General features: G+C 43.8%; 1 protein-coding gene across 1 annotated transcript; it reads left to right on the top strand.

Annotated features, from left to right (window-relative positions):
* The first annotated feature begins 451 nt into the window (after positions 1-451).
* On the top strand, positions 452-11,403 carry mknk2b (MAPK interacting serine/threonine kinase 2b). The gene is made up of 14 exons (XM_053322633.1): positions 452-559; positions 1,362-1,582; positions 2,074-2,164; positions 2,374-2,475; positions 2,609-2,706; positions 5,242-5,321; positions 5,572-5,645; positions 5,820-5,924; positions 6,186-6,241; positions 6,454-6,549; positions 10,140-10,334; positions 10,444-10,608; positions 10,710-10,750; positions 10,860-11,403. The coding sequence occupies exons 2-14, from the start codon at positions 1,532-1,534 to the stop codon at positions 11,131-11,133; spliced, it is 1,428 nt and encodes a 475-aa protein (XP_053178608.1). The 5' UTR covers positions 452-559; positions 1,362-1,531; the 3' UTR covers positions 11,134-11,403.
* Positions 11,404-12,214: the final 811 nt, after the last annotated feature.

Below are 12,214 nucleotides of genomic sequence, written 5' to 3'. Positions count from 1 at the left end.
TGAGATCCTCTTTCATCACAAACAGTCGTACGTGCCAGTTGTGCTGATGTGCACGTACTCGCCATTTCATCCTGTCCTAGTGCCTCAAACAAAACACATCACTGTTGGACTGGTACCATTTCGTCTGTTCTCACTATTTTTCATACCTCTACCTGAAAAGGGTTCTAAACTTTAAACTTAAATTTCAGACAATATTAATCATTTGAATCGCATATGTATTTAAGTTGTCTTTCACGTCTTCTACATGTGATAGAGAGGTAGTTTTTACACTCTTTTGTGGTGAAGAAGTGGTGAAGTACGCTGCAGCGACACGAAACGGTACGCAGCCACCATGTTCCCTTCGAGAAAGCACGTGACGTATCCAGTCTGTTGACGCATCCCTTAGGGGGGCGGAGTCATCTGGGAGGAGGTTATAAAAGCCCCTCCACTGCTGCTCTCTATCCACCTTCCACGCTCATCCTATCAGGCGTTTCCCCCCTCCGACCGTCCTCTGCGGCTTTCTGAAGCAGTGGGCTAAATCACGACGCTATAACACTGGAGCTGTAAAATTAACAACGGGGTGAGTACAAAAAGTCATTTTTTTTATTAATGGATGTCACAGCTTTTCTTAGCAGCGTAGTTAAGGCGAATTTAATTTAATCTTTTTTTTTAAACGTTACAGTAACAGCAGTGTGTTAACGGTCTCTGCCTTTTGTTGTCTGACGTCAAAAGTTAAATCTGTCAGCGACCGATGTTCGGTTAAACTGGTGACCGTGTTAACTGATGACTTTCACACGGGTGTCCTCCTTAAACGCCTTTTAATTGTAGTTTAATCCCATGGTAAAATACATACTCATTTGTGTTTAATACATTAAGTTACGCTAACCCATTTTTCGTAAGTTAAATGTTGCTGTGTAAGACTCATTCACCTTTGGTAGCTTATCTTAATGCAATGCGAGAAAGTCACCAATTTGCACGGTCACCAGATACAGCGAAACACCCCTTAGCCTAAACTGTTAAAACGGCTGTTTTCCCCCCATATCTGCTTATCTTAATCAAACTGTAACACTACAGTGACTTCATTGACATCGTATCTTAACTTGGCTTGTTTAAATACAAAGGCTGTGACAAATCTAGCTAACACTGTAGAGATAAACGTGGGCGGCCTCTCGTTGAGCTGTTGTTGCACTCCGATTGTTTTTATTGCACCATCAACTTGTGACGAATACTAGCTTGTCTGGTGTATTTGATTTAAGTATTCAGTTAAACTAGGTTTATTCTAGTCTGTGTGCCCCCCTCAGTAGAGCTGCTTTTTAATGATTTGCTTGCTTTCAAAATGTGGGCTATTATTAACGCTGCTATGTCTTTTGTATTATATACAGGGCTCCCGTTTAAAGCGCCGCATCAAGCTGACCAGCCAACGCAGTGTGATCACTTGCGACTCTCTCTGAAACGACTTTCTGTTTCGGAGAAGTGCAAATTGATAAACCCCCCTCAAAAAAACCACTGCCGCCGCACATCCTCCAAAAAACTACCCAAAATCGAAGCGAAAATGGTGCAAAATAAGATAACCGAAGTCACTGGATTCCATCGCTCTTTCAAGGTGAGTTTGAGCGTATTGAATGAAGAATGCAGGTCTCATTTTATTGCCATTCGCTAAGTCTCTATAATCAGAACACATTTGTCTGCATGTGTGAGAGAAGAGTTCACCTCGCTATATATAAACACATCTGTTGCTCTCCCACATCATATGGCTGACAAACATACCATGGGCCTGCTTAACACGTGAATGCGCAGTTAATGAAAGTATGACTTCAGTGCATGGAAGTTAAGAGTTCAAGAGCTTCTGCATTTCCTGGAGTCATCTATACTTATATTAAGAAGATTTTAATGTTATCTGCATTATTTTTATGGTTGTTTTTGTAAATTTTGCCCTTTGGCTGCTTTTTTACACACCATTTTCAGTTTATGGTTGCAGGATGGGGAGATGCATGTGGCTCTTATCAGTTAACGACTAACAATTTTCACAGTTGAATAGGTCATTGATAAGATTGCATACCTTTTTTAACAAGCATATTTGTTATTACCTTCCAGGGCCAAAATCCCTTTGAGTCAGATGACTTCACTAAAAATGGATCCCATCTCATTGATTCGTCATTTAATTTTGATTCTTCCCCAAGACACGGTGGGTATTTTGAAAACCTTGACTTATCTCTTTACAGCAATGTTATCTGAGAGTTGTCAATGCAGTCAATAATGCTTAAGTTTTCATCAAGCGCAACCTAGTTAATTCACTGTGGCTAGTTTCTGCGTTGCCTCTTTTTTTTAGCACTTGTTACACTGTTTTGTTTTCCTCACTAGCACATGATAATGTAGTTGCTCCTGTTTTGACAGACATGCCTTCCAGCCAGCCTATCGACATCCCCGATGCCAAGAAGAGAAACAAGAAGAAAAAGCGTTGCCGGGCAACTGACAGTTTCTCTGGACGATTCGAGGGTAAAAAAACCCATCATTTCCCAAGCTAATTATGTTGGTGTTATAAAAGCTCTTCATAAAATGTCATTTGTAGCAATATGTGACAGTCTAGTGCTTGAATTGGATTAATAACCTTTTAAACTCTCTGCCACAGATGTCTATAGACTGCAGGAAGAGGTTTTAGGAGAGGGTGCCTACGCCAGAGTGCAAACATGCATCAACCTCATCACCAACAAAGAGTATGCTGTCAAGGTAAGACTTTCTCTCACACTTATTAGCTGCAGTTGATTTATCTGAAAACATGAACACAATATATGGAGCCTTGATTCCCACGTGTCAGTGTAGTCTGTGAATGTCACCTCGCCACACAACACCTTGCTGCTGCCAGTGTGGAGTACTGCTGCCAGTGATGAATATAGAGATGTTAGATTTCGAGGACTGTGTTTGGTTACTCTATGATTTAACTTTGAGATGTTAGTTGCGTAATGAAACTGCTTTTTTTTTTTTTTTTTTTTTTTTTTTTTTTACATGGAGAAACCCTGAGCCATTACATGAATAGCTAAATGAAGGAAACTAGGTTACAGGATATGTCCCTATTGTGTCCATGTTGCCTTCTTTTCTTACTGGTCATTCTTTATAAAACTTGTTGAGGAAAGTACTGTTCCCGGGGCAGGATACGAGTTTTTTCCCTGAGTTCAGCTCTGTAAAGTGGATGTCTGCAGGCTCAATGTTATGCTACTGATGTGCTCTTTTTCTTTTTTCCCTTTTTTTTTCTTTTGAATGTGCAGCACCAGCTGCTGTTAGCAGACACTTCCCCTCACTGTTTTTACAGTTTGTCAGCCAATCACAGCGCAGGGAGGGTTGTACCCACCCTTTCCCTCTACTCCTATTGCCTATAGAGGACGCTCATAGCGAGAACATTGTGTACTGCTAACTGTGCCAAAACAAAACCACATATAGAGAGGAAGGAGGGGTGCTGGGCGAGGGTTGTGACCCAGGGTGTTTACATTGCTTTGTTCTCCTTCTTACTCAGTATAGTTTTACTTTTCTTTTTTTTCTTTTTTCTTCAAGGGGAGGGGGTGGACTTGTGAATACATGCCTTCAGTCTTGTGCTTCCTTTTTTTGCCTTTTGTAATGCTTATTTCCTCATTTTAAAGAACAAAACATTCTGATTTTTTTTTTTTATGTTTTGAAGTGTAGAAAAGTGGAAGTGGAGCTTATTTTTGTCTATTTTTTTCTTTCTTTTTTTAATGAATTCTTGGCACATAACCCTCTAATCCCTTTGGGACAATGTACAGACACAGATCTTATCTCTTTTTAATGAATCTCTATTTGTAGTTTATGTTTTAAAGTACTGAAGGTTAAAGGCAAGTTCCCCTTTTAAGTGTCCACATCGCACCAAATACTACTCAATTTCATGATGGTTCAGATTCAGTCATGTGATCATAATCTGTTGGTATTGTTTACTGTGGGGTGGTTTGGTGGATCCCCTTTGGGACGTGACGGATCTGGGGGAGGAGGCACGGGGATAGGCAGTTATTGGAGGTCATTTGGGAGTCGGACAGGGCTCAGACTTCTCCTGCCAGATGTCCTGCCTCTCCCCTCCCCCTCCAGACAGGGGTCGACTTGTATATGTGGGCTTCTTGTGTTGCAATTGCAACAAAAGCCTGAGCACTGAGGGGCGAGCAGAGGGCTGTGCAGAGCATGCCTTTTCTGGAGCTCAAGTTTCCAAACAAATACTCTCCCCCTGTTTTTTTTAAATACATAATTTCATGCCCCTGGATTTATGGTACGAGGCAGCGGATTCTTGATCTGTGATTTGGATAAACAACCATAAATCTAGCACTTCTCAAATACCTGTCCACCCCTCTTATCATGTTGATTGCATTATCAGGGTGGGACGTTTGTGTTGTGATCAGGAGAAAGTGAGCTAGCTGGTCGGTCGGGGGGCCGTTTTTTTGTGCTGCTGACTCAGGCTGGAACAGTGCAAGGGGCTTTGGACTGCTCACAGGCCTCTTGTCTGTGCATTAATCCTAGACACACACTGCAACTCTGGCCCCACTGGGCTTCAATAGCAGCTGTAATCCAGCTACCAGGAAGAGAAACATGCACAGCCTCCCAAGCAGACAATAACAGACCAGGACTGGAAAATTCAGGCCTTTTTGCTTTGGTGTCAGCAGTCTATCTTTCTGTCTCTTGGCAGTGCATCGTGCAGCTGGTGGGCCCCTCAGTGGTTTAGTTCCAGGCAGCACAAAGTTATATTTAGAGAGCTTTTTTTTTTGTTTTTTTGTTATCGTAAACAGTTTTTGGATTAGCGCATGGGACGTTTCAAAGGAACACTCATGGGCTCCTTAAGAGCACTTAGGATTTAAATATGGGTCACACATGAACACTAAATATAGATGCGTTGTGACTCGTTTCATTCTCATTCTGCTCCATGTTGAGTTTGGCAGGGCAGCTTGAAAACTAGGTTAAACTATATCATAGGGTGGGGTAAAGTAGAAAGGAAAAACAGGGCTGGTCTGGAAGAAAACCAGTAACTGGGGTACTGCCTGTGTGTGTATATGGGATGTGTAATCTCTGCTATACAGCCTGGTTTACAGTAAATACAGCCATGGGTGGGGTCTTGTGGTGCAGTGTGAGGGGTGCGGCCTGCACCCAAATATTAATTCTCCCAAACTTCTTCTCATATACCCTGCTGCTGTGTAGGAGTTAAAAGTGACTTATTTGTTTTGGTGTGTCTCTTCTCGGACAGTACGGCTCAACCATAATGTCGTTCTCTTCCAGATCATCGAGAAAAGACCAGGTCACAGCCGCAGCCGTGTCTTCCGGGAGGTTGAGATGCTCTATCAGTGCCAGGGCCACAGGTAAAAAAAAAAAAAAAAAACCTTTGTCATGACCAGCTTTAAATGTAATGGACGCTAGGAGACAGTACTGCAGCGTGAATGGCCCAATTAGCAATTAGTTCTGTATCTTATCCTGTTTATGCTTGTTAGCCTCAATTTTGCAGTCCATTAGTGCAGATATCACATGAAATTCAGTCAGAAGGTACTTGACGACACAGCTAACAGTGGCTTTCTTTCTTTCTTTCTTTCTTTCCTTCTTTCCTTCCTGAAGTAACATCCTGGAGCTGGTGGAGTTCTTTGAAGAGGAAGACAAATTCTACCTGGTGTTTGAAAAGCTTAGAGGAGGTTAGTGAATAATCGCCGCAGCAGGGCGTCTGCATCATATCCCTCGTTATTTATAAACGTTCCTGTAATGCATGTATCAGGTCTTTCGTCTGTATCCAGTTTCTGTCTGTAGGAATTCACTCTATATGCTTATAAATAAAACTGACCTACTCTATCCTCCCACACTTCTATTAGGGTCCATCTTGGCACACATTCACAAGAGGCGGCACTTCAGTGAGCAGGAAGCCAGCGTTGTCGTGCAGGACATTGCCAGTGCTCTGGATTTCCTGCATAACAAGGGTAAGACCGCTCGTACAAAAGCACAATTTTATTACTACTCGCAAACGCCAAAAACGGAACTTAACCCCGAGGGTGGAAATGTACCAGATTTAAAACAATAGTTAAAAATCAACAATGGAACCTATTCACAAATTCATTTTAACTGTGTAATTGGATTATTATATGAATTTTGTGGAGATGCAGAAGTATTGACTTAATCCTGAGATTGTGTGGATCCCCACTAAAGAAAAGTGACTGATTTACTTGGTTATTTATTTCCAGGAATGGCACATAGGGACCTGAAACCTGAAAACATCCTCTGTGAGAGTGCAGACAAGGTGAGTTCACTGCAAACACGTTAAAGCCCAGTTAGTTCAAAGGGCGACTAATGTTGCGATACAGAATGATAAGGCGCTCTATGACATAATAATAATAATCAACATCCGTAAAGATACATGATGATGGAAACCTCCTTGTTTCACAATCATTAACAGAATAAAAATGATTTTAAGTGGATATTAATTATTCTGAACTTGTGTCTCTTTGTCAGATTTCCCCGGTGAAGATTTGTGACTTTGACTTGGGCAGTGGGATCAAGCTGAATAGTGACAGCTCACCTATCTCCACCCCTGAGCTCCTGACTCCTGTAAGTTCACCAGCCTTTCATGCTCATCTTTTCCAGAACATTTAAACACCTTTTTTTATTTTTTTATAAATGATTGTGGAAATGCACTGCTGTGTACATACATAGGCTTGGCTAATCTGTCATATGGCCTCGCTTGCTTTTCCCCTACTTATATGACTCGCCTCCTTGTTGTGGATAAGCAGAGCAATTTCAGGTTGTAAAACAATGTCTTTATCAAGTTCAGCTGACTGGCTGCTGATTGGGCAGATCTTGGTGGTGTTAGCTAGAGCGCAGCTCGCTGATTGGAAGAGGGGAAATCGTTTTGGAGGTTAAGGTAGTTCAGTTCAGTGTTAGGCAGTTTCTCTGAAATTCTGACATTTTGCCTCCTGAATGCGGCTTCCCGGCAGCTTTTATGTCCCTCTTATCGTGCTGTGGTATCAGCAACACTTGGAAGGTTTAATGTTAACGTCCTGTTTCTTATCGTTGGCAAATATTGAGTCCCCATTAGTCTGGGATGGGTGGGGGTTATGATTGTTTAACCCTTCTGTTTACGTCACAACATAAACATAAACCACAGTACCTCAGTGTTGCCCCAAAAAAAAGAGGATACATGTAACATTAAAGAAGAATGTAAATCTGACCTGGTTCGCTTTGTTGACTCGTGTCAACACAGTGTCCGTCAGTTATCTGAGCCTGGATAGACGGACCGAAACAGGTGACGGAGAGTGGTTCAGCCTGCAGGAATGTGGCTGTGTGGGTGGAAGGGGGTGGGGGTTTCTACACTTGAAACTTCATCTTCCTTTTAACACAACTAATGGATGTAGAGCCCCTGTCCCAGGACTTTAGGAAAGAGGCCTCACGTGTTTAGTCTTTGGTGTCTTTTTGAAGGTGGTGAGGGGGTGTACCCATTTTTAGTTTATCTTCTATTTTTAAAACAACTACTTGGCCGACCTCTAAAGATGAGACTTGGTCCAAAAGCAAAGATTTCCGTGAGAGAGAGACAGACAGAGAGAGGGGGGGAAAAAAAATAGTTTGACCTGACGATGGGACATTATGATACAGCCTTGAAGTAAAATAGAAGACTGGATGGAAGGAGAGGAGCAGACTGTGACTTATACAAGGCCGTGTGTCCTGGTGGTGTGAAGACGGGTTACAACGAAATCAAAACACAGCCTCTCTAGCTCTGCAGAGAGAGGGAGGGAGGGAGGGAGGGAGGGAGGGAGAGAAAAACATCCACCCTTTCTGCTCAATCTCCGCCCAGCGGCCCCAACCAACGCATGTGCTCCGCTCTGCGTTTCCTTTATGTTCTTTATACAAAAGGCTGTGCACAAGGTTTGTTCTAGAAATTTTAGCCCCCCCTCTCCTCCCCTCTGACACCTAGCAACTGAGATGTGATTGGCTTAGACCGGTGGGAGGGGGGAGGGCAACTGGGAGGGACAAAATACCCCGTCTGCTCATGCGCTTTGGCTTGTTTTCTTATGCCTTGATCACAGGAACAATGTTATCTGATTTTCATCTCATTGGCACCCACTCCCTCCCCTCCCCCCTCCTCCTCATTCACCCACATTCCTACAGTTGCTGTTGCACAATACGATGAGCTATTGCAGTTTATTGCTTATGTTCCTAAATCAGCTTTTTATCAGAGATTGTTTTAAAAATGTGTGAATGTGTGTTTACTATAGATGTGTTTGTGCTCTCTAATATAGAGTAAGGTGACGGGGGTCACGGGAAAGAGGAGAGGGGTCCTTTCTAAGAAAAAGGCTAATTTTAGTTTACGAAGAACTTGACAAGTGACCGTCCCTCTGTCTGCTCGGGATGAAATAAATCAGACTGTTTAAATGTCAAAGCCTCGCATACAGGCTGAAAGTCAATACGAAGCAGCTAATGTATTTATCTGTAAAAGATATGCAGCTGCATGACGACAGAGCCGCCAGTCGCCTTCCAGTAAGCCTCTTCAGGTAATCCTGAAGTTTACAAACAGCGGAGAGGTGTGTGTGTGTGTGTGTGTGTGTGTGTGTCATCAGCGGTGTCGATATGGTCTGACTGGTCACATGGTTTCAGGAAAGCCCCGGGTTGCAGTTACCAACAAATCCTGCGGTGGCAGCAGCAGCTGATTGGCAACTATCTGCAGCTCGCAGGAAGCCTTGACTGATGCAAGTTCACAAAGTTTTTGCAACACAAGCACAAGATATCAGACCAGAGAGCCGAGATAACTTTAGCTCTCATCTGTGGCCGTTTCAGGCAGTCCTACTCTGGCTATCTTTATCCAGACTAGTGTCGGTTGGTGGTATCAGGGTGGCTTTGAAACAAGATTAGCTCTGATAGCACAACTATCACCTTGGCCTGCCATTTTCAGGGCACCTTGGTAGGAGAAATATAATTTTGTGCTTGTCGTTCATTTATCTGTTTGTTTGTGTTTGTGTGGCAGCTGCATTTGGCCTCGATCCTGGGGGCTTGTCTGTGTAGGCAGTTGTCCCAGACGTGATGTTGGGGGGAGGGGGGGGTCTCCCGACAGAAGCAGCTTTGTCTGAGAAGAGATTCCTGCGCAGCAAATTTCATTACATAAGGGTAGAGCGGGGCAGCGGAGGAGGAGTTTAGGAGACAGCTGGGATGTGGTACTGGGACACAATAGACGCCTGCTCAATGTAAACATGCTTGCCCACAGATGGGAGGAAGCATACAGGCTGGAGGCGTTTTGTTATTTGTTATATAAAACCAAATGTAGACAAATATTTCACATAACAATAATAACAACTAAATAACCTGCTTTACTGCAGGTTTGAAACAGACGGAGCAGAGAAGTATCCTCAGATCAGGTTTTTGTATATTTATAGAAATAATAATCCTAACTCTCACTATGAAACATGTTTAATTCATTTGTGGGTTACACAACAAATGTTCTCATTTGTCGGTAAAAGAAACAATTAAACATTTTATCCACAAAGATCTCGGTGCCCTGCTGAACTAGCGACCTGCTCCTCTTCTCTGTTCCTAAAGTATTAAAACAGCATTTGGTGTTTGTGTTTTCACGTTATGTAACCGGTGAAGGGCTCGGCCCAGTCTGTGGCTCGGCAGGACAGCCAATCCTCTTTTCCCTGCTCAGTGTTTGGCCTAATTTCTTTCCTGGCTACATAACAAGGCTCCGTCAGAGCTGAGCCTACCCTTGCCCTCAGCCTGTTCTGGCTCGGCTGTGTGCAGTTTAGACGGCCTGAGTGGTGATTCACTGCTGCTGTCTGCCCACACTAACCTGCCTCATTACAGCAGCCCTCCCTTCCTCCAGCCTTGATGCAATTGCACACAATGTTCCTACTTAGGCGTCCTTAACACATTAAGAAAAGCTGTATGGTGCATTTTAAATGAACCCATCACTGCAGATAAGCATGTGACTGTCACACAGCCCCCCACCCCCCTAACCTCACTGAACCAACCACACAGAAACAGTGAAGGCCCCAAGCTTTAACACTTTGAACCACGAGGTATCAGCTGAACTGAGGAATGTGTGCAGCAGCCAAGAGAAGATTATGTTTCTCTGTACCCAGTTTTCTGCTTTGGTTACAGCTTTGTCATTCCTCCAGGCTAACAAACATGTTTTTGTTTCCTCTGTCTCACAGTGTGGCTCTGCAGAGTATATGGCACCTGAGGTGGTTGAGGCCTTCAGTGAGGAGGCCACAATTTACGACAAGCGCTGTGACCTGTGGAGCCTTGGAGTCATCCTCTACATCATGCTGAGTGGCTACCCTCCTTTCGTAGGCCGCTGTGGTGGTGACTGTGGCTGGGAGTTAGGAGAACCCTGCCACACTTGCCAGGTGAGCTGGTGTTTACATCCGAAACGACATTCAGTTCACTTCTTGTTTGTCCTGCACAAGACGAGTGAAATCTAAAACTTAAAAAAATGTATTTTATGTTCATTTCCAGAACACTTTGTTTGAGAGTATCCAGGAAGGAAAATACGAGTTTCCAGAGAAAGACTGGGCTCACATCTCCTCAAGTGCCAAAGACCTTATATCCAAACTTCTGGTGCGGGACGCCAAAAACCGCCTGAGTGCTAGCCAGGTGCTGCATCACCCATGGGTGCAAGGGGTAAGTCTAAAACCTCTGAGCCACTTCTGCAAATGTTTGACTCATCTGTTAAAGTCAGAGTTTTGTTTCTCATTAATTAACGTGTATTTTCTTTTATTCAGGGTATCTGTGACACTTTGCCAACATCCATCTTTCATCAAAGGTGAGCAGATGTTGGATACACAAGAAGACTGAACACCTTTTCATACTTTCATCTAAAATATTTGATTTGATCACTGTTTTGACTGTTTTTTTTGTGTCTCGTCCATCAGAACCAGCAATGCCAGGGATCTGACATTCTATGCTGGCAAAGCCATGGCCGTGAACCGGCAGCTGGCTGAACAGGATGGCATGGAAGAACAGCAGCAGCAGGAAGCCCCGTTCGTCGTTACGGCTGCTGGCTCTTCTATGCGTCTCTCTCCTCCTTCCAACTCCAAGCTGGCCAGGCGCAGGCAGCGAAACAGTCAACCCAAGGGAGGGCCCGTCTCCGCTGCTGAGCTTCGTCAGCTCTTGGCCCCTCTCGTTATTGTGGGAGACTGTGCCTGAACTGCGTCGACCCGGACCTCCGACCTTCCGTTAAGATTCAAGTCCAGATCTAAGACTGTCCTGATACTCTCCCTCCCTAATTCTGCCCCCTCTCTCTGACTTTAGCTGGCCTTGGTTCCTCTGCCATTCAGGCTTTCTTGCCTCGCTGTAAAGGGAGATGCTGCTCACAGCTCTTCCTAAAAAATGCCTTCTGCCCTTCTGCAGCACTTCTGAAGCACATCAGCCCAGGGCCTGCAAATAGCAAATACACATATGTGCACGTCCAGGTTAGGGGAGGGGTGTGGGTGGGAGGGGGTTTAATGAAATGGGAGAGAGAGGGGGGGAGAGAGAGAGAGAGAGAGAGAGAGAGAGAGAGAGAGAGAAAGAAAGAAGTATTTTCTAAGTTATGTTTTTGTTTTTTTGTTTTTTCATACAACTCAGTTCAGAAGAAACTAAGCTCAGACACCAAAGGACAACCTGTTGTGCTGCTCCCACATTACAACTGGATCCACTGTGAATTAAGTTATCTGGAATGTTTGCCTGTATGTATATGCATGAATGGCCCATCTGCAGATACGTACAAGCTTATGCAATATCCCAAGATGAAGGCTGTTCCTGTCTTGAAGAGATTCAGTTTTAAGGGGTTGGAAGGGCTGTAAGCCAATGCTGTCCGTGCCTGTTGCGGTCCATTGTGTGGCTGGGGGACTCTTCAAAGAATGAATTTTTTTTTTTGTTGTTTTTTTTTTTTTTTTTTTTGGTCTCCATTTTTAAAGATAGATTCCTCACAACTGAGCCTCTCCTGTAAAATGGTCAGAGATGAAACGCACTCTTGGTGGCCGTTTAGTGGCCATGCACTTAAAGCTCCTTTAGAGCAGCAAATGTTTGTCTGTTCCCTGCCAGCCACGAGTTACTCTGATGCCGGTTTCATATGAAACACACACGCCAAATGATCAGTAGCCACACCGTAAAGTGTTTGAAGACCATCTGACAAGTCTAATAGTATTAAATAAACTATTTTACTTGGGTTATTATGAATGGTCTTAACAAAAAAAAGAAAAAAAAAGACTCGGCTCACTCTGAGGTACAGCTGGTATGCTGGTTC

Source organism: Scomber japonicus, chromosome 7 (genome assembly GCF_027409825.1).
Source record: "Scomber japonicus isolate fScoJap1 chromosome 7, fScoJap1.pri, whole genome shotgun sequence".
In the NCBI taxonomy this organism is placed as follows: Eukaryota; Metazoa; Chordata; class Actinopteri; order Scombriformes; family Scombridae; genus Scomber; species Scomber japonicus.
Note: the sequence above shows the minus strand (reverse complement) of the source record. Positions and strands in the feature narration are given on the sequence as shown.

Coding starts and splice junctions, on each gene's coding strand:
- mknk2b (XM_053322633.1), top strand. CDS start 1,532: ATGGTGCAAAATAAGATAACCGAAGTCACTGGATTCCATCGCTCTTTC. Junction 2,476..2,608: donor TTTCTCTGGACGATTCGAGG/GTAAAAAAACCC, acceptor TCTCTGCCACAG/ATGTCTATAGACTGCAGGAA. Junction 5,646..5,819: donor GTTTGAAAAGCTTAGAGGAG/GTTAGTGAATAA, acceptor CACTTCTATTAG/GGTCCATCTTGGCACACATT.